The sequence below is a fragment of the Cervus elaphus genome, chromosome 4 (assembly GCF_910594005.1).
Source record: "Cervus elaphus chromosome 4, mCerEla1.1, whole genome shotgun sequence".
NCBI lineage: Eukaryota > Metazoa > Chordata > Mammalia > Artiodactyla > Cervidae > Cervus > Cervus elaphus.
The window spans coordinates 51,225,455-51,245,206 of record NC_057818.1 but is presented as its reverse complement, the minus strand read 5'-3'; the positions used below and the strand labels follow the sequence as shown (position 1 = coordinate 51,245,206).

General features: G+C 51.5%; 1 protein-coding gene across 1 annotated transcript in view; it reads right to left on the bottom strand.

Annotated features, from left to right (window-relative positions):
• LOC122692770 (carcinoembryonic antigen-related cell adhesion molecule 3-like) overlaps positions 1-19,752 on the bottom strand; it is a 57,129-nt gene that overhangs the window by 9,975 nt on the left and 27,402 nt on the right. Inside the window, exons 11-13 of the mRNA XM_043900598.1 lie at positions 7,343-7,462; positions 6,073-6,432; positions 1,246-1,524 (exon numbers count right to left, since the gene is read on the bottom strand). Of these exons, the coding sequence (XP_043756533.1) occupies positions 1,246-1,524; positions 6,073-6,432; positions 7,343-7,462 (759 nt within the window). The remainder of the gene's footprint in view (positions 1-1,245; positions 1,525-6,072; positions 6,433-7,342; positions 7,463-19,752) is intronic.

Genomic DNA, 19,752 nt, shown 5'->3' with positions numbered 1-19,752 from the left:
GCCTGGGCCACGCTCCCTCTCAGAGATCTCAGCCAGCCCCGGGCCCCAGTGACCTCTGTAAAGGTGACCTAGAGGATGGCCCTGAATCTGTGATCAAGGTATGGAGTCTCTCTTCATTGATGATCTGTAAGGAGAGGACTGTCCCTCCTCTCTGACCCCCAGGTACCCTGGGATGACCCCTGACCAGTCTCCCTGGACATCTCTGTAGTATCAGCACCGGGACCCTCTTCTCAGCCCATATGTCTAACATCCTCATCATCAAGTGGAGTTGTTCTTTTTTTTTAATTAACTTTCCTGGACCTTTTCCCACAATTTTTTTTGACTATCAAAAAATTCAGGGACTTCCCTGGTGGTCCAGTGGCTAAGACATCACACTCCCAATGCAAGGGGCTCGGGTTTGATCCTTGGTCCGGGAACTAGATCCCACATCCTGAAACTAAGAGTTTTCATGCCACAAGCAGAAGATCTCACATGTCACAACTATGACCCAGTGCAGCCAAATAAGTGAATAAAAATACATAAATTGAAAAAAATTTAGCCCCAATATGTAAAATAGCTAGCTAGTGGGAAGTTGTGTATAACACAGGGCGCTCAGCCTGGTGCTCTGTGACAACCTGGGAGGGGCATGGGGGTTGGTAGGGAGACTGAAGTAAAAGGGGACCTTATGTATACTAATGGCCGATTCACGCTGTTGTACGGCGGAAACCAACACAACATCGTAAAGCAATTATCCTCCAGTTTAAAAAAAATCAAGTCCCATTCCTTATTTACACTTCCGTGAAGGCAGGCCTGGCAGGTCTGTGTATCTCTGGGGCCAAGGGGACTTCCATAAAGTGGGGGAGGCATTCACTTTCTGTTACATAATTTCTTATGGCCCAACTCAGTCTTCCTGGACTGTGTAGAAGAGTTAAATATCTCTCTGAGTCAGGGACAGTCTTGTTTTACAGTTTCCCAACAATAACTACCCCTTCATTTTCACTCATCCTGCGTCTGAGACATTAACCTGTTTCTCCCATCACAGGCTGGTGACCCTGAGCCTCTCAAGACAGAGCAGCCCATCCCCTCCCAGTCTTGGCTCAAGGCTGGGCCTGCCTGAATTGCCTGGGACAGGAAGTCATGGCCAGCCTGGGTGTCCAAAGGTGAGGCTCCATGCATTGGGACCTAAGAGGGATGGGTACGGCCTGGCCTCTGGCACTGCAGATTCAGCCAGGTGGCCTGGACCACGTAGGAACAGAGGTTACTCACAGAGGACCTGCAGGGTGAATGGGTCACTGCGACGGACACTCACTGGGTTCCGGGCTTCACACACATAGGGCCCTGTGTCTTTCCTTGTCACATTGAACACAGTGAGAGTCCTCTTGTCCTCAGACAGTTCCAGCCTCGTGCTGTTGGGGAGGCTCTGATTGTTGATCCACCACATGTAGGAGGTGTTCTGGGTCTCAGGTCCACACATTAACACCACAGTGTCCTCGTGCTCCCAGGGCTTGGAGTTGTTGCTGGTGATGACAGGTGTGGGTAGCACCGCTGTGCAGATAACAGAGAGAACATTGCCCCTTTTATATCTTGGGTTCCTCTAAAAGCATTTGTAATCAGGGTTGCCATCTTTCTCCTCTCAGCCAGACTGAGCCCTTAAAGAATAAGGCAGGTCTGTGTATCACGAGACAAATGCATGAATATCTGAGCTCAGGGAGTGTGAGGCCATCTGCTCTTAAGTCTGGAAGAAGCACAGACTTCCTCAAGTGTCAGTCAGGTGTCAGAGTTTGATAGCATAATCCCAGGCCTGTGACTCAGAGACCACTTGCTTCCTCTGGCCCTGGCCCTGGGGTGCTCACCCGGACTGGGCAGGTCCTGAGTTCCTTCAAGCTGCACAGACCTACACTGCCTGATGGAGACATGTCTTCACCATCTCCTCAATTCCCAAGGTTTCTCAGAGATGGGTAACGATGGGCGTTTCCCTAGTCCTTAAACCCCAAGAAGACTGGGCAGCACAGCCTGGAACTGGGTGTTTGAGCAGAAATAACACACGGGGACGTCCCTGGTGGCTCGGTGGTAAAGAATCCGCCTGCCAATGCAGGGGACGTGGGTTTGATCCCTGATACGGGAAGATCCCGTGTGCCATGGGGCAACTAAGCCCGTGTTCCACAGCTACTGAGCCTGGACTCCAGTACCTGAGTGCTGCAACTACTGAAGCCCGGGACCCGAAACAAGAGAAGCCACCACAGTGAGGAGCCTGTGCACCGCAATGAAGCATAGCCCCCACTCCCTGCAGCTAGAGAGAGCGCGTGTGCAGCAGTGAGGACCCAGCAGAGCCACAAATAAATAAATAAATGGACATTAAAGTTTAAAGAAAAAGAGGACAGAATGAATCAGAGGTCAAGTCGGAGTCTCTGTTTTAAAAACGGGAGGAATGATCTCAAAGAGCAGAAATGATATGTGCTCAGTCGTTCAGTCTTGTCTGACTCTTTGCGATGCCATGGACTGCAGCCCTCCAGGCTCCTCTGTCCATGGGATTCTCTAGGCAAAAACACTGGAGTGGGTTGCCATGCCCTCCTCCAGGGGACCTTCCCAACCAAGGGAATGAACCCAGGTCTCCCTTATTGTAGGCAGATTCTTTACTGTCTGAGCCAGCAAGGAAGCCCAGAAATGATATGTGTTCTATTAATAAAGTTAGAGGAAGAGGTCCCTCTCACCAGTTTCCATGGCAAATCAGGCAAATGGGAAGGGCGCCCACCACAGGCGTGTGGCGTGCTTTTTTTTTCTTTCTGCCTCAGAAAACACAACTAAGTGTTTGATCAAATTTGTCTGAGTCGGGCCAAGGCTAAGTGAAGAGACAGTGGCTCGGGCCCCTCATTGTCGGAGAGCATCCCACCCTGTGATAAACGTGACATCCTGAGGACACACGGGTGATGAAGTAGGCAAGAAAGCAATCAGATGGCACAGGTCTGTCAGTCCCATCCTGGGAAGGTCTCGGGAATCCCTGAGAGGAACAGGAGGGTCACACCAGGACAAGGCTGTGAGTCACAAGTCAAAGAGGTGAAGTGAGCCCATGAGCCCCTGGGGACTGCAGACCTGTATTGCTGCCTTTAGCTTCCTGCTTGAGTCACATTAGGGAATAGATCGGTGAGGGAGGGCTATATATCCTTGCCACATGGCATGATTCCACTGGCTGGCACCATGGAGGGAAAGACCCCTGGACCAAGGCAAAGCTGAAGTTCATTCTCCTGGTGACCTGGGGAAAGTGGCTTGTGCTGGAGCCCCACAGAGGCTGCTGCTCCCAGATTTCTGAGTCCTTTACTATCGCCTGGGAGGGTGCACCTGGCCAGAAGCCAGGCTGGGAACAGGGCAGTCAGTTATTTGGGGAAATATCTGTGGAAGGCTTAAGGCTTTGGGGGGTGGGGGCGGTGCTTCCCCAGTGGCTCAGCTGGTAAAGAACCCGTCTGCCAATGCAGGAAACATGAGAAACATGAGTTTGGGAAGATTCCCTGGAGAAGGAAATGGCAATCTGCTCCAGTATTCTTGCCTGGAGAGTTCCATGGACAGAAGAGCCTGGCAGGCTACAGTCCACTGGGTCACAAAGAGTCGGATATGACTGAGCAACTAACACTTTCACTTTCATTTGCCAGTATTCTTGCCTGAAAAAATTCTGTGGACAGAAGAGCCTGGAGAGCTCCCACAGTCCATAAGATTGCAAAGAGTCAGACATGACTAAGTGAATGAACAAGGGTGGGGTGCGGGGGCTTCCTTAGTGGCTCAGCTGGGAAAGAAACTGCCTGCCAATGCAGGAGATGCAAGAGACGTGAATTTGATCCCCGAGTTGGGAAGATTCCCTGCAGAAGGAAATGGCAACTGGCTCCAGTATACTTGTCTGGAAAATTCCATGGACAGAGGAGCAAACAGTCAAACCTGACTGAGAGTGCACGCATGAATCTCAGGGCGGGGTGCTGTGCAGAGCAGGGCCAGTCCCGGCTGAAATGAAGGAGGAAGGTGAGAGACATGGAAAGAGCTGAGAGCGAGAAATGTCTTTATTTCACAAGCGACTTCAAAGTGGGGGTTTCAAGTGACTTCAAACATCCAGAGGTCTAAGAGCGCCACTGCGGTCCAGAAGCAGGCCCCCGGCCCCCACCCCTGGAAACCCTCCCACAGTGGAGCAGCCCCATAGCCGCGGTGAGACTTGGCTCCCAGTGCGCTTTAGGGGCAGGTGGTCAGAGGATAAAACACCGGTCCCCTCCCTGGAGAGACAGGCGGCAGGCGTGGCCAGAGCCTCCTAGGACTCTGCATCCAGATTCCAGAGCCTGAAGAGACCACAGATCATTCATCCGTCCTTTTCCCTTCCATTCTTCCTTCCCCAAAGAAACACTGAGAGCCTGTCAGGCCCTGCGCTGGGTGCAGGTGTGGATGGGGAGTGAGGAAGCAGACTGAGTCCTTTCCATTTTACTCCAGTGGGAGTGACACCCAACACCTCCAGTAACCAGCAAATAAATGATCTCTGGTTCACTCAGTGCGAGGAGCTTGTACATCGGCTACCTAAGGAGGGGAGGCCTGGACATTCCTATCACTAATTTGATTGTTGATGCAGGTAATTTGCAAGAATCATGGACAGGGTTGCCATGCCCTCCTCCAGGGCACTTTCCTGACCCAGTGATCGAACCCGTGTCTCTTACATCTCCTGTATTGGCAGGTGGGTTCTTTACCACTAGAGGCCACCTGGGAAGCTCTAGCTCCAGAGTAAACAGGATTAATTGTCCATTTCCCTTGACTTTTCACACTAGAATCTCCCTCTGGTTGAGGAGGCCCAAGAAGAAAGGATCTGAACCAATACTTGGTTTCCGGGTTCCTAGATAAGGCCCCTGGGAGGGAGGAGAGGGTGGGGCTGTGATGTTGGCCTGACCCTTCCACACATATTTCCCCTGACTGGCCACTCATGGTCTGTGTGACTCTGATTCACTGACTGTATCTCCCTGTATTTTACTGAGCTTGTCTTCAGTAAAACAGAATAAATGGTAAATGGCGTCAGGAGTGCCATGTTGTCTGTGTATTAACCTTAAATCATGAATAATTAGCTGGTCTAAAGCTGGACATAGAAACTGTGTCTAGGGACTTCCTGGTAGTCCAGTAGTTAAAAATCTGCCCTGCAATGCTAGAGATGCAGGTTCCGCTGGTTTTGGAACTAAGATCCCACAGGCCTCGGAGTAACTAAGTGGACCAACAAAGCCCACGAACCACAACGAAAGATCCTGTATGTTGTAATGAAGACCCGATGCAGCCTAATAAATACATAAATAAATATTTTTAAAAAGAAAACCCTGCCTCTAGTATTATTCGCGTCCACAGGAGAGGGCTCCCTGGGCTGCCCACTGAGGGGTGAGGAGCTGCCGGGAGCGTCTTCTCTTCCTCTGGTCCTTCTTGGGGATGCTGACCTTCCTCTGGAGTCTCCACTGAGGCCCAGGGGGTCGGCTAATGGCATGGGGACCCAGCCTAACCTGCTGTCCATGCTGAGTCTCAGGGGAAGGACTGGACTCCACCCCTGCTCAGACATGCCTCTTGGGGCTGAGCCCTGGCCGGTGACCTGCTGAGAAACCCTGGCCTCAGGGAGCTGGGAATCATCCGCCCCAGTCAGCCCCGCCTGGGAGGCCATCACCCACCAGCGGCAGATGTTCTCCGTGGTCGCTGGAGCCGGGACCCTGGGACAGGGTCTGGGGAGGGGCTTCCCCGTGGGCCTGAGCTTCTCTGTGAGGATCCCTCAAGCCAGGCCCCTACTGAGTCCTGCAGGGCCTTCCTCAGGGTCATGGTCGCAGGGAGGGACCCAGGGGTGCTGGATTGAGAGTTCTCTCCCTCTGCTGAGTCCCTCCCATCAGACCTTCCTTCTTTCTGTACAGTGTCTGCAGGGTCCAGATCCCCTGGATGGAATTCTGACCCTTTGGAATTTGTCTCTACTGTGTGTGTCCTGCACTAAATGTTCAAACCCCAACACGGCACATAATGTTGAGGGAGATGGAGGCACCATCAGGGTCTGTCAAAGCAGAATTCAACCGCTCCCCACCCCAACACCCCGAGGTAAGAGGAAGCACTCACGATGTACGTGGAGGTGTCCAGTCTGTCTTTCTGTCTGTAAATCAAACTTTGTAATGAGCAGGGTGTAGGATCCTATGTCTTTCTGGGTGACGTTCTGGATCAGCAGGGTTCCATTGGGGTACAGTGTCTCCCGACCGCTGTGTGCAGGCCCTTTGGTAGTTACATTAGTGTCTGGTCTATATGATACAATTAGCTGGCTGTTTTCTACCCTTTCTCCTCTGTACCAGGAACAGCCTAGAGGATTCTTTGTCACGTTGTGGGCAAGTAGAAGAATATTCGATCCTTCTGCAGCAAGTGGGGGCACCACTTCAATAGTCAGCTGGGCAGTGGTGGGCAAGGGCCAGAAAGTTAAGAGTGAGACTAGGAGGGAAGAGAGAGAAATCAGTTAATATTCTGACCTGTGTGGGGATTGGGAAAATGGTGCCCTGGGTCCTAAGCAGCTCTCTTCATCCCTCAGCCTCGGTGTGTATTTGTATGTGTGTATGTGTGTGTGTGTCCTCCTGGTTCAAGGTCAGCAGCATGACCCCCATCACTTCAGCCCCTCTGGGCTCTGTATTTCCTCTGTTTCCCCAGCTGTGCCCCGGCTTACTCCCTCACTGCCCTCACACACCTGCTCACGCTTAGAGGCATCTTGGGAGATGTCCTTCCCCCCGACCACCTGCTCTAAAGACCCTCCGTGTTCATTTGCTGACCCTTCCCTGCTCCATTTCCTGCATGACGCCTGTCAGCGCCTGACAGCACATTCTAGATCTCTCTGCCTGTCTGTCTTCCTCCCCACAGAGTGTAAGCTCCGTGAGGGCAGGGGCTTGTCTGATCCTGCTTGAAACTCAGTGTCAGGACCAGGCTCCAGACATTGTACCTGGGGATGAAGGAATGAGGGGTCCCAGGAATTCACAGCCTGGCTTTGTCAGTTTCTGAGGGTGCTGGGTAAGGACAATGTTTAGTGTCACGGTTAAGTGTTTTCTGTAGTGACACCCAGACATAAGTTATTATTATCGTCATCAGTTTTCAACAGTTACTGATCAGTGAAGAATAACTTGTAAAAGCTACACTAGTTGAAGTTTTCCTGCCCCTCACCAGTTCTAGTTCATGGAGAGTCTCCTGTGGCTGAGCCCCCCACCCTGCCCTGCTCCCCTGTCCTCTGCCCTCAGGTCTGAACAGAAGCACTCTGTCCCCTCTCAGAGCCCCGTCTCCCCCAGTGATCCCACCCAGTCTCTTGTTCTCCCTGAAAACTGTCTCTGCCCACTCCCTGAAAATTGTCCCCACTCACCTGCCAGCAGGAGCCTGTTCCAGGGGACGCACCCTCTGCGGGCAGGGCCTGAGGGAGGCTCCATGGTGCCTGCTGTCTGCTGTGTCCCTCTCTGTGAGGAAAACTTCTGCTCCAGAAACGCTCACAAGCCCTGCAGTCGCTGTGTGAGCTCTGCTTCCCCCTCTGTGCTGGGCCTCCTCCCGGGGAGGAGAACCAGCTAGTTCAAGAGGCCCGGGGGCGGGGTCTCTGCCCAGGCCCCACCCTCTCCCTCCCCTCTCATTCCCGCCTGCCTTCTCTCGTCTTCCCTCTTCCCTTTCTGTTACATTTCATTTGCCTGGGAAGCGATGCTGTTTCTGCCTTTGGCAGCTTGACTTCTCACCCTAGATACACGCACGTACGCAGTTCCCCCACTGTTGGGGAGAGCACCTCCCTGGGGCTCCTGTCCAGGGCGTTACCCCGTAGGTCTCAGTTGGGGGTGTAGTCAGCCTCCCCGCTTCCACAGTCTCCAGCCTCATGTTCTCCTTCTGGCTTTCCCCTGCAGAGCAGGAGCCTGGGGGATGGGGAGGAGGTGCATCAGGAACTCTAGTCATAGGGACGGTGTCCCCACGGTGCATGGGAACCACCTGTGGTGCTTCATGAAGGCTTTGAACCCCCCAGAGGGACCTTAGGAAAGCTGCTTCAGCAGCCACACAGGCCTCGTGCTTGCCCAGCCTGGCTGAGACTCCAGAATGTAGGGTGGGAGCAGCCTCTCCCCAACGTGGATGCACAGGGAGGGTCTGCAGATCCTGTTAAAATGCAGAGCCTGACTCAGCAGGGGTGGGGTGGACCTGAGAGTCTGCATCTCACAAGCTCTCAGGTGATGCTGACCATACTGGACTGTGGAGCACACTTTCTATAGCAAGGCTGATGGTGACAAGTCAACTGAGAGGCCACCACCCTCCCCTCAGTGTCGGCCTCGGCCGTGTTCTGGTCTGGGGTCTGTCAGCACGACACAGAGACCCCAGGATTTCTGAAGCAGGGTATTATTTCCCTTTGTAACACCGGGGGCTTCCCTGGTGGCTCAGCTGGTAAAGAATCCGCCTGCAATGCAGGAGACCAGGGTTCAATCCCTGGGTGGGGAAGATCCTCTGGAGGAGGGCATGGCAACCCACTCCAGTATTCTTGCCTGGAGAATCAGATGGACAGAGGAGCCTGGCGGGCTACAGCCATGGGGTCGCAAAGAGTCAGAGGCGACTGTCACGTTGAGGGTCTTCCCAGGGTTCTCAGAGGCTGTGAGAAGGTTGTGTTCTATTCCCATCGGAAGCCTCCAGAAAAGGACTGAGGGGCTGGAAAGGTGGCGTGAGTAACGCCGGGTGAGAGGGATCCTCCTTCTTTCTCCTTGGGGGTCCAGTGGGGCCACAGCTTCCAGGGGACAGACACCGAAGACCTGAAGGAATAGTAGTTGCTAATGGTGTGAAGTGGGCCCACGCCTGGCTGTATGGAGGAGGTGCTGGAGTCCAGTGTGGGGGGCGTGGAGAGCGAGGAGGACGGTGGACTGAGGTGACACCGGTGAGGGTCTGACTGCTGGGCTGAGGGAGGTCTGAGACCCTTGGGGAGACTCGAGGCCGTGGAGGAACTCTGCTGCCCTCTGGTGGAGAGGGGAGGAAATGCAGCCATCCCCACACCACGCGGTTCTGCCTAAGATCATGGATTATCGAGGGTCTTTGTTGCTGTGTCGGAGAAGGCAATGGCACCCCACTCCAGTATTCTTGCCTGGAAAATCCCATGGACAGACGAGCCTGGTAGGCTGCCGTCCATGGGGTCGCTAAGAGTCGGACACGGCTGAGCGACTTCACTTTCATTTTTCACTTTCATGCATTGGAGGGGAATGAAGGAAATGGCACCCCACTCCAGTATTCTTGCCTGGAGAATCCCAGGGATGGGGGAGCCTGGTGGGCTGCCGTCTATGGGGTCGCACAGAGTCGGACACGACTGAAGCGACTTAGCAGCAGCAGCAGCAGTAGTTCTTGCTGTTTACAGCCTTTCTCTAGTTGAGGAGCGTGGGCTTCTCATTGTGGTGGCTTCTCTTGTTGCGGAGTTCCCTGCATGAATTTCCTTATTATTATTAAAAATGATAATGTTTTTTGTACTTTTGGTCGCGCTGGGTCTTTGTGGCTGCACTCAGGTTTTGTGTCGTTGCGATGAGCAGGGGCTACCCTTCGGTGCGGGGCACATTGCGGTGGCGTCTCTGGTTGCGGAGCAGAGGCTTTAGGGCACGCAGGCTTCCGTAGCTGTGGCTCTCGGGCTCGGTAGCTGTAACACTGAGCTTAGTTGCTCTGAGGCGGGTGGGATCCTCCCGGCCCAGGGATCAAACCCGTGTCTCCTGCATTGGTGGGTGGATTCCCAACCTCTGGACCACCAAGGCAGCCATGGATGGTAGTTTGGGCAGAGACATTTGCTTGCAGAGAAGGCAGATCTGTATCCAGAGTACCTGCCTGTCCCAGTAAGAACAGAAGGCTGCCCTTTTATCACGGAGAAGGTTCACTGTAATCAGCCTGCCACCAGGTAACTGGCTGATCACCCTGGGGAGCAGTGCCCTACCTGAGGCCCGGTGGTTCTTGGGGTTGACAGACTGGGCCCCAAGCGGTGGCTGTAGCCAGGTCAGCCTTGGTGAGTAGAAGTCAGTGTTGCTGAGTCCACGTATGACTTGCATCCTCACCGCCGTGGCCACTACATTTGTGAGCCCACCAGTCGAAGGCAGGGGTAGCTGGGGAAAGAGGCTGACTGGGGCTTCCCTGGTGGTCCTGCCGTTGAAAATCTGCCTGGCAGCACAGGGGATGTGGGTTCGATCCCTGGTCTGGGGCAACTAAGCCCGTGTGCCACAACTACTGACCCTGGGCCCAGAGCCCACGGGGTGCAACTACTGAGGACCTAGCACCCTAGACCTTGTGCCCTGCAACAATGAAGCCACTGCAGTGAAGAGGAGCCCCCACTCACTGCAACTAGAGAAAGCCCACACACAGCAGTGAAGACCCAGCACAGCCAAAAATAAGTAAATAAATGTTAAAAAAAAAAAAAAAAGGAGGCTGACAGGTGTCCACAGAACAGGTCATTCTATCCACTTGATTATTTAAGTCTCCTGCTGAGGTGAAAGGTGAGAATTCAGATAGGGTTATCCGTATATTTCTGCCCCAGATCTCCTTGGCACCAATTTTCTAGTCATGTTCTTAACCAATCCCTGACGGCCCAGCCAAGCCATTGGCCACAGCCCGTGAATCAGTGTATAATCACACCTCTGGCCATTCCTCCTTCCAAGTGAAATGGACAGTCAGGTGCCCTGTCTGAAGTTCCTTCCCCTGCCCTCACCCCCCCAGAGGATTTCTCTTTGCTCTGGCTTTCAGGGAGGTTTCAGAAAGGGTCTGTCGTGCTGCAGTTTTTCCCTTTCACGTGGTGTCTGCACATCAAGCAGAACTCTCTGTAAATTAGCCCCAAGTTTTCTCTTTTGCCATTGATTGATCAGCGGGACTTCTCCAGGAGGCCACAGGTGTGGCTCAGAGAGAGAGGCCATGTAACTGGAGAGGGTTCCATGGTACTTGGGCTACTACTTCTTTGTTAATGAAGTTTTTGCTGCGCTGGGTGTCTGTTGGTGTGCACGGCCTTCCTCTAGTTGCGGTGCTCGGGCTTCTCACTGCAGTGGCTCCTCTTGTTGCAGACCATGGGCTCTGGGGCACGTGGGCTCAGTAGTTGTGACTTCCGGGCTGCAGAGCACAGGCTCGATAGTTGTGGAGCGCATGCCTGGTTGCCCCACAGCATGTGGGGTCTTTCCTGATCAGGGATCAAACCTATGTCTCCTGCAATGGCAGGTGGATTCTTCACTACTCAGCCACCAGGGAAGCCCAGGATCAGTTTAAAGCAAAGGCGCATCTATCGTTTTGTATAAGGATGGTGGATACTTTCCTCCCCAAATCATTCTGTGTCCACGCCTGGGAAATTCCATGGTGGGCTCCAGCCACGGGGTCACAGAGAACCGGACATGACGGAGCACACCAGACTCATGGTGCTGCTGCTTCCTCATCACTGCAGTCCTGTCTGACTCTCTGTGACCCAGTGCACTGTGGCCCCGAGGCGTCTCTGTCCATGGGGTTTCCCAGGCAAGAAGGCTGGAGTGGGTTGCCATTTCATTCTCCAGGGGATCTTCCCGACCCAGGGATCGAAGCCCCATCTCCTGTGTCTCCTGCACGGCAGGGGGATTCTTTACTGCTGAGCCACCGGGGAAACCCCCCCACTCAGGGTCCTTGAGGACACTTACGGGCAGAGTGAGTCTAGCAGTTCCCACAGTGGGGGTGGGATGTGGTGTGGGAGACACCTTTATGTGTCCTGATGTCACCTTCTGGCTCAGATAGTGCTCTGAACACCAACTCCTGGGCCAAGATGGGCTCTGACCTGCCCGCTGGGCAGTCAGCGCAGGATGCCTGCCGCCCAGTAGAACTCTGGGGGGACGGGATGGGCCACATTCCCTTGGTCCAACACTTCAAAAGGGTTAGAACGGTGAATGTCAGCTTAAGTGAATTTTATCTCAAAAACAAAAAATTTAGGAGAGGATCCTACCCCTTACCTTGTGCCAAGCTGGCGCCAAAACAGCGCTGGGCATGTCCCTGCACGTCCATTTCTTCACTCCCCAAGCACTCCCATAGTAATTATACAGGGGCCGAGGCAGGAGTCCACCCATCTACCATCGTTCTTTCCTTTATTCCTACTATGAGCACTTACAGTGCCAATTCCTCTCGAAGGCGTGGCGGCACCACTGACAAGCCCAGCTAGACCCATCCTGCCTGCATGTCAGGTACTCAGGGATCCGCAGGACACATTATGGGAGCACAGAACAAGTCCTGAGCATGTAGTTACAGACGAAGGAGGAGAGGGCCGGGGGGGTTGCTTGAGAGGGGGACTCTGGGGTTCACCTGCGGAGGGTGGGATGAACTGTGGCAGAGGGCAGTGAGTCTGACTATGAGAAGGGAAGGAGCAGGTTTACGGGGAAAGGGGAAGAGGCCATCCCATGCAGGGACTGTGTAGGCAGATACAGGGAGGCACCAGCAAGTCCCGATGGACCAAGAGTGATAAGAGGTCAGAACATGTGGAAATGAGACAGCAAGGAGCAGGGGAGAGGAAGCTCTTGGGGAAAGGTCAGACGAAAGAGATGGTAGCTTTTCTGAAGATTGGTGTGTTCTGTGGGATCTTTTGGGGTTCCCAGGTGACGCTCATGGTAAAGAACCCATGTGCCAATGCAGGAGACATAAGAGATGTGAGTTCGATTCCTGTGTGGGGAAGATCCCCTGGAGGAGGGCATAGCAACTCACTCAGTATTCTTGCCTGGAGAATTCCCATAGACAGAGGAGCCTGGTGGGCTACATTCCATGGGGTCTCAGAGAACTGGAAATGACTGAAGCAACTCAGTATGCATGCACAGACGCACATGGTGTCTTTTTCCCCAGAGCCTGGACTGAAGAGGCCAGGAGGGCTCAGGGCACTGGAAGGCAACAAGGAGCAACTGTTCATGACATGTCTACCACCTGTGGTTGCTTCTTCCTGCTCATATTTGTGTGGACATCAGCCAGCCCCATTTTCCGTATCCCTTCCTGCATTTGCAGAGGAATAAAGTTGGAGCGCTATCCGTGATCCCTTGGTCCTCAGGGTAGCATGAGCACACCCAGAGCCATCTTGGTTGGACAAGGGCTTTTTTTTTTTTCTTTTTTAAAGCTCTCCTGTACTATTCTACTCTTAGAAATTTACTTATTTAATGTGGCTGTGCCGAGTCTTAGGTGCAGCACCAGGATCTTCCATCTTCATTGCGGCTTTCAAGATCTTTAGCTGCAGCACTGGAACTCTTAGCTACGGCATGAGGGATTTAATTCCGTGACTATGGTTGGAACCCAGGTCCGCTGCACTGGGAGGAAGGAGTCTTAGCCACTGGACCACCACGGAGAGCTCCAGGGTAAAGATTCCTGTGAATGTCATCCTTTCCTGTTAATATCCTACCCACCAAGTACTGCCAGCAGAACTTCTCTCTCCCAGGAAACAGTGATGGAGGTTAGGATAATTTAGGTATAATATTTTCTGTGTAGCCCTGAGCCCCCAGGACAGAGTGAACTCAGAGTTACAGGTGAATTTCTGCTGCGAGCCCATTCCCTCAAGCAAAATAAGAACAAATGAGGGCCTTCCGCCGTAAAGCCCTGTCGGTGGTCCCACATGAATGGGTTGACCTGACTACTTCCAGGTGATCAAAGCTAATTTTTAGGGGTGAATTCTCACACCATTGATTGCATGTATGCTAAGTAGCTTCAGTAGTGTCCGACTCTTTGGGACCCTCTAAATGTTAGCCCACTAGGCTCCTCTGTCCATGGGATTCTCCAGGCAAGAACACTGGAGTGGGTTGCCATGCCCTCCTCCAGGGGATTTTCCCGACCCAGGGATCGAACCCTTGTGTCTTACATGTCCTGCATTGGTGGCTGGGTTCTTTATACCACTAGCACCACTTGGGAAGTCAAAGGCCATCAATTACTGCTGCCAATTAAAAAAATAAAGTATTTGTTTATTTATTTTATGTTTGGCCGATCTTCATTGCTTCACAGGCTTTTCTCTAGTTGCGGAGAGTAAGGGCTCTCTCTCTAGTTGTGGTGGGTGGGCTTCTCACTGCAGTGGCTTCTCTTGTTGCAGAGCACAGGCTCAGTAGTTGTGGCGGATGGACTTAGTTGCTCCATGGCATGTGGGATCTTCTTGGACGAGGGAATCAACCAGTGGCCCCTACCGTGGAAGATGGATTCTTTACCACCAGGGAAGTCCCCTGGGTACTGATTTTAGTGCTGCTTCCAGCGGTCTTGGGATGGAGGCACCACAGCAGAAGGCAAGGGGAAATCAGGGGCTGAGGAGGGGAAAGACAGCACATGTTCCAATTGCTTGGAAGTGAAGGAAATGAGATGACAGGCTAATTCTTGGTGGAATTAATAAAGGAAGGTTATCCTTGTTGGAAGAGCTCTGACTCTCTGAGGAGCAGAAAAAGGGACAGGGAACAAGGAGGCGGGGCGTGCTGGAGAGATTTCTACACACCTGAGCCCATGGAGACTGTGGGAGTGAACGCTGGATCAGGCATGGGATGCACTGGAGGCATCTGCGTGGGCAGTGCTGTGTGTCCCTAGTGAAGAGCCCAGCAGACCTTTTACTCATGAAATGATCTTCTCTCCTTCTCTCCCAGAGGAAGACAGGCAGGTCCTTCCAGGCAGGTTGGAGCAGTGACCTGTGGCTCTAGGTGGACGCACTTTGTCAGCAGGTGTGCACATGAATTGATTGAGCTCTCGGATCCCAGGATCCAATACCCCTGGACTTAGAAACAGGCTCACTCTGTCTCCCTGTTGAGCAATTTCTGTTTCTTCTGCCTGTAAGGAAGGCAATGTAGAAAGCAGTACAAACTGTGAGGCAGCATGTTGATATCTGATACACAATATTTATTATAAATATAGAGCAATTTTTACAAATCATTCAGAAGTGGCCTCAGCCAGGCAAAATTAAATTATGCAGAAGTGCTTGCATGAGGGGAGGTGTACACAGTCTGTATCAGGGTGAGAAAATACTGAAAGAGGTACCTGAGTACAGAGCACTCCCAGCGACCCCTTTCTGTGGGGCCAGTACCACACAGCAGGAGGTCCATCATGAAGGTGGAATAAAGCCTTTCTCTCAGCAGCCCAAGGAGGCCCCGTCTGTGCAGAAGGCTGGTGGGAAGCAGGTGCACCTCTCCTCCTCTCGTCCTCCCTTTCTTTGCCGACACATTGGGTCCCGTGCACCCAATGGGAGAAGAATTCCAGAGGGTCTTCAAGAAACACAGGGCTGAGTCATAATCTGCACCTTGTGTCCTAAGGAGCTTGCGCACCAGTGCGGTCTCCTGGGTTGTAAACAATACTAATAGCGCAAGGGGCCGAGTTCCCTTGAGGGCGCTCCTGCTTCTCAAGAAGGCGTCCTGAGAAGGTAAGCGGGGCAGACGGACAGAACAGGCACAGGCGGGAACACGGAAGAGAAGGGGGTTGATGACTGGCCTGAGATGCCTAGAAACAGAGTGAGACCCATTTCTGGCCGTGGAGGTAGACAACTGCTACTTCTTATTTTCTGTGCGGAGCCCCTGACACAAAAGGCTTAGGGAGCTCATGGCCAGAGGGACATGAGGGGCTTTGGTAGGTCTTTCTCCCTGAAGTGGTCAGATTGGCTTATGCAGCAAATTAAACAGAACCCCTTTCACATAAACAAGCAGTTACAAAAATTAAAATGGCAGAATGTCTCAGAAGGAAGGGAAAAAACAACCAATACCCCCAAATTGTTCATTCTTTGACCATTATTTAAATAATCTCTGCAGGGTGACTTTCTGAGTCCTTTCCCCAATCCCAGCAGATTGCATCTGGTAAGAGCTGACTGCCCCATAAACTGATGACCCCTCAGTCTCCGGGCATTGCCTTGAATAAAGCCCATAGTATTATTAAAAAGTATGTGCGGTTTTTTTGTTTGTTTGTTTCTGCAGTTTCCATCAAGATACACTTATGAACGCTGAGAAGTTGTTTTAAAGTTGCTTCTAGCGGGTTCTCTGAAGGCATGCTTTCAAAGGTTTAGATGGTATTCTAGCTAAGTAGTAAGTTGTTTAGTCCCTGATCATGCAGGTAGACAACCCTGAAAGTGGACAAAGGTGTAGAACTTCCCAGCTCAGAGCTGGTCATGTATGTGTCTTCCTGTGAATGGTGGGTTCACACTGGGCTTCAGAGTGCAGAAGCTCTTCGTTTTCCTTCTCCTTGCTCTTCTTTTCTGGCACAGGCATTTCAGTGGATAGGAAATAATTCTCCAGGTATGGCAAATTCATGTTAGACTCCAATAGGACTGAGGTGGGAAGGAATGAATGTGTTCTGAATACACAAGTTTACAACTGGTCTAGGTCAGCAAATGGGGAGAGGCAGAGCTTCTGGCAACTTTCTCCCAGGGTCCGCTTTGCTAGATTTCAATGACGAGGAAGTTTTGGTTTCCTACAGATCTCCTTGTGGATGTGCCTTTTCATCCACTGACACTGAAGGAAGGGGCTGTGACCAGGCAGCATGGAGGAGCCTCATTAGGGGTTGAAGGAGCTGGGGGAAGACTCTCTCCTCATTTTTCCTGAGGGCAGAGGGATCTCCTGGGGATGGGGGTGAGAAGCTTGGAATAAGTCAACAGTGCAACAAGCAGGACAGGTTCCATTACTGTTTTTTCAGTTCTGAATGGTTTCTGTATCTGTTGACGACGGGGAGGCTGAAGTTGCTTTTTTTGTAAATTCCTGGGCATTGAAGTTCAGGGAGGAATATTTAACTTCATTAACCTGAAAGGCATGAGCAGCAGTCAGTTAAATCAGCATCATAGGCCAGACCCTCCCCTTGTCCAGGGTGACTCAGCACCCATGGTCTTACCACTTTGAAACTTTTAGCTTCAGAGAAAGGCTTTTATTACCTATTTTCTCTGCTTAGTAACATCCTATTGAATAATCATTAGAACATTATGGATGATTATGGAATTCTACAATGGAATATGATGGCACAGCAATATGAATAAATAGACAATAAAGGCACACAACCATATGAATGAATCTTGCAAAACAATTTTGAATGAAAGAAGCAGACCCATGTACACTGTGTGTTTCGTTATATAAGCACATAATCAAGTAAAAGTAATCCCATGCGTTGGAAGTGAAGATAGTCTTTACTATTCAGAGGGAAGTCAGTGGAGCATTGTGTGTGTGTGTGTGTGTGTGTGTGTGTGTGTGTCTGTGTGTGTGTGTCTGTGTGTGTGTGTGTGTGTGTGTTGAGGGGGGTTGATTTTTTTAAAATGATTGGGTATGTTTATACAGATATGAACAACTTGTGGAAACTTACACACTGTTAAAATTATTAGGTTGGTCAGAAAGCTCATTCAGATTTTTCCATAAGATCTCACGGAAAAACTCAAACAAACTTGGGTCAACCCAATACTTATGATTGAAGCATTTTTCAGTTTATATGTGTATTCTGTTGAAGATTAAGATGAGGAAAATTCAGTAAAAGTATTAGAAGGGAAAGGAATCAAGACCTCAGGTCTATAACACTGGAAATTATCATTTGTCAGTAACAGCAGAGTCAGCCTGGAGGCAGAAGAGGGAGAATGATCTAGTGCCTTTCTTGCTCGGGGCACTGTGCTGAGTGCTTTACCTTTGTTATGTCATTTAATTCCTTGATCTCCTCTGTGAAGTAGGCAGCACACCCATTTTTCAGAGGACTCAGCTGAGGCCCTATGAGGTTAAGTTACTTGTCCATGGTCCCAGCTGTCATCAAGTCCAGTGAGGTGGACTCTTGGGAGTTATGCTTCTTTGTTGCTGCAGTGAGAAACTCTGACCCAAACTTGATTTCCCATTTGTGTCTCCAAGACTAACCCATTCTACACAGAGATATTTCCATGAGAAAAGGAGCCAGTGAAGCTGGCTGTGCTTACCTTTTCAGGTGAACTGTCAGAGTGAGTTGACCTGGGGAAACAAAGGAAAGTCATCAACCCATGAAAATGCAGAGTTGCCTTATGGCCTCAGAAAGGACTGTTCCTAAAGCTGATGTGACTTCTAGCTGAAGGAGGTGGCAGGTGGTGGGAGGGTGGGGGCCCATGATTAAGACTTAAGGATTTCTCTTCCCTCAGTCTGTGGTCCAGACCCCAGTGCATTAGACCGAGGTGGTGGTGGGGCGGGGTGGGGGTGTTGAGGGGAGGCCTCAGTGCACTTCTGAAGATTTCTGCCAGTTCACAACGCCTGAGTTTTGCCCATGTGTGTCTCACAGGTGTGTGTCTAGGCATCAGGCTCCAGAGGCAGGAGGGGCTGAGGCCCCCAGCACCCAGAGCACCAGAGGCAGGTAAAGTCTCACCATAGGAGATGTCCGCATCCATAACAGAGGCAGGAGGGGGAAGGAGGTAGGATGAGGAAAGGGCTCCTGGAAGCTCGGCCATCTCACGGCTGCCTGGCTTGTGTGGCCTCGGAGGGGCCATGTCTCTGGGGACTCTTCCATGACTAGGAAGGGTGTGAGGACCTGTGCCAAACTGAGGGTGGGGACTGAGATCACCTCTCATATTTCAGAAGGTAGGGATTCCCTGGTCGGTCAGGGCACGTGGTGGAACAAACCAGCTCTCACTGAGAGAGTGGCTCTACTTATTGTGGTTGTCATCTGAGGATTTGTGGTCTGTGAGATTGCGCTGGTCAGCTGCCCTAAATAAATATCAGACACAGTGACTACTATTCCCAGGCACAGGGTCTTTGCTCCTTGAATTAGGAAGCACAGTGTCGGCATGATTCCGTGGGGCTCCTCCATGTTCATTTTCACCTTGGTTGGTCCTCTTTCCTTCCTAGGACCTCCGTCTTCAATCTACCCATTACCCCCGCTCATGTTTACTCCCTCTGCTTTACTGGCTCTTCAGAACATTTACAGTCATTCATCTCAACTGCTTCTATTTCTACCCGGACATCTTTCCACTTTTGTAGGTAGATGCTGGTTATTTCTCACTTTCTTTATTGCCCAGGAGGGCTTGGGTTGTTCCTGTTTTTCTTAGGTTCTCTTCCAGTCCTGTCCCTCCCTCCTCCTGCTCTTGTGGTCGACAGAGCACAGGTCTCCCTTCCTCCTGCTCCTCCTTTCATATCCTCATTGGTTTTCCTTCTTGGACCTTGGTTTCCCTGCCTTGGACAGAGGAACACAATTGGCTCTGCCCCCTCTAAACCAGATGGAGGTGGGAATAGCCATGTCCAAGAGACAGGGGGTTACAGGAAACATGAAGACCAGGGAAGAGGAGACCCATAAGAATCAGTGCCGAGAAGCAGGAAGACTGAGGAGCAGATCTAGGCCAGAGACAGAGACAGAGTCTCCTTCCCTCTCCCAAGCAGGGCAGTCAGCCTCGAAGAAAGCAGAACAAGAGGAAAGGTGGCATACCATCTAGTTCCTCTGATGTACAGAAAATACACCAGGGCTGCTATCAGAGCCACCCCAGCCACAGCTCCAATCACGATGCCGACAAAGGCACCAGCTGAGAGGTCTGAGGAACTTTCGGGTGTCGCTTATCTGTTGTGGAAAGAGAAGAGAAGAATGAATGAAGGCGACATTATTTTACAGTGGGAGGGGCTCAGAAAATAACTCAATATGAAATAAGTAGTCTCTGCTTGTTCCTCCCAGGTATAAACTTTCTGTGGAAGGTTGCTGTGAGGTGAGTAACCGCCTATATCCTTGCAATTTTTTCCTCTCTGATTGTATTTCTAGGTTGGTGACCACATTCCTCAATTCCAACCTGGCTTTCCTGCACTCATATGTTTGAAGTCTTTGGAAATGTAAGAAGGACTGATGATGGTTATTTTTGTATGTTATCAGTTCCCATCTTTTCATGGTTACATCTTTACC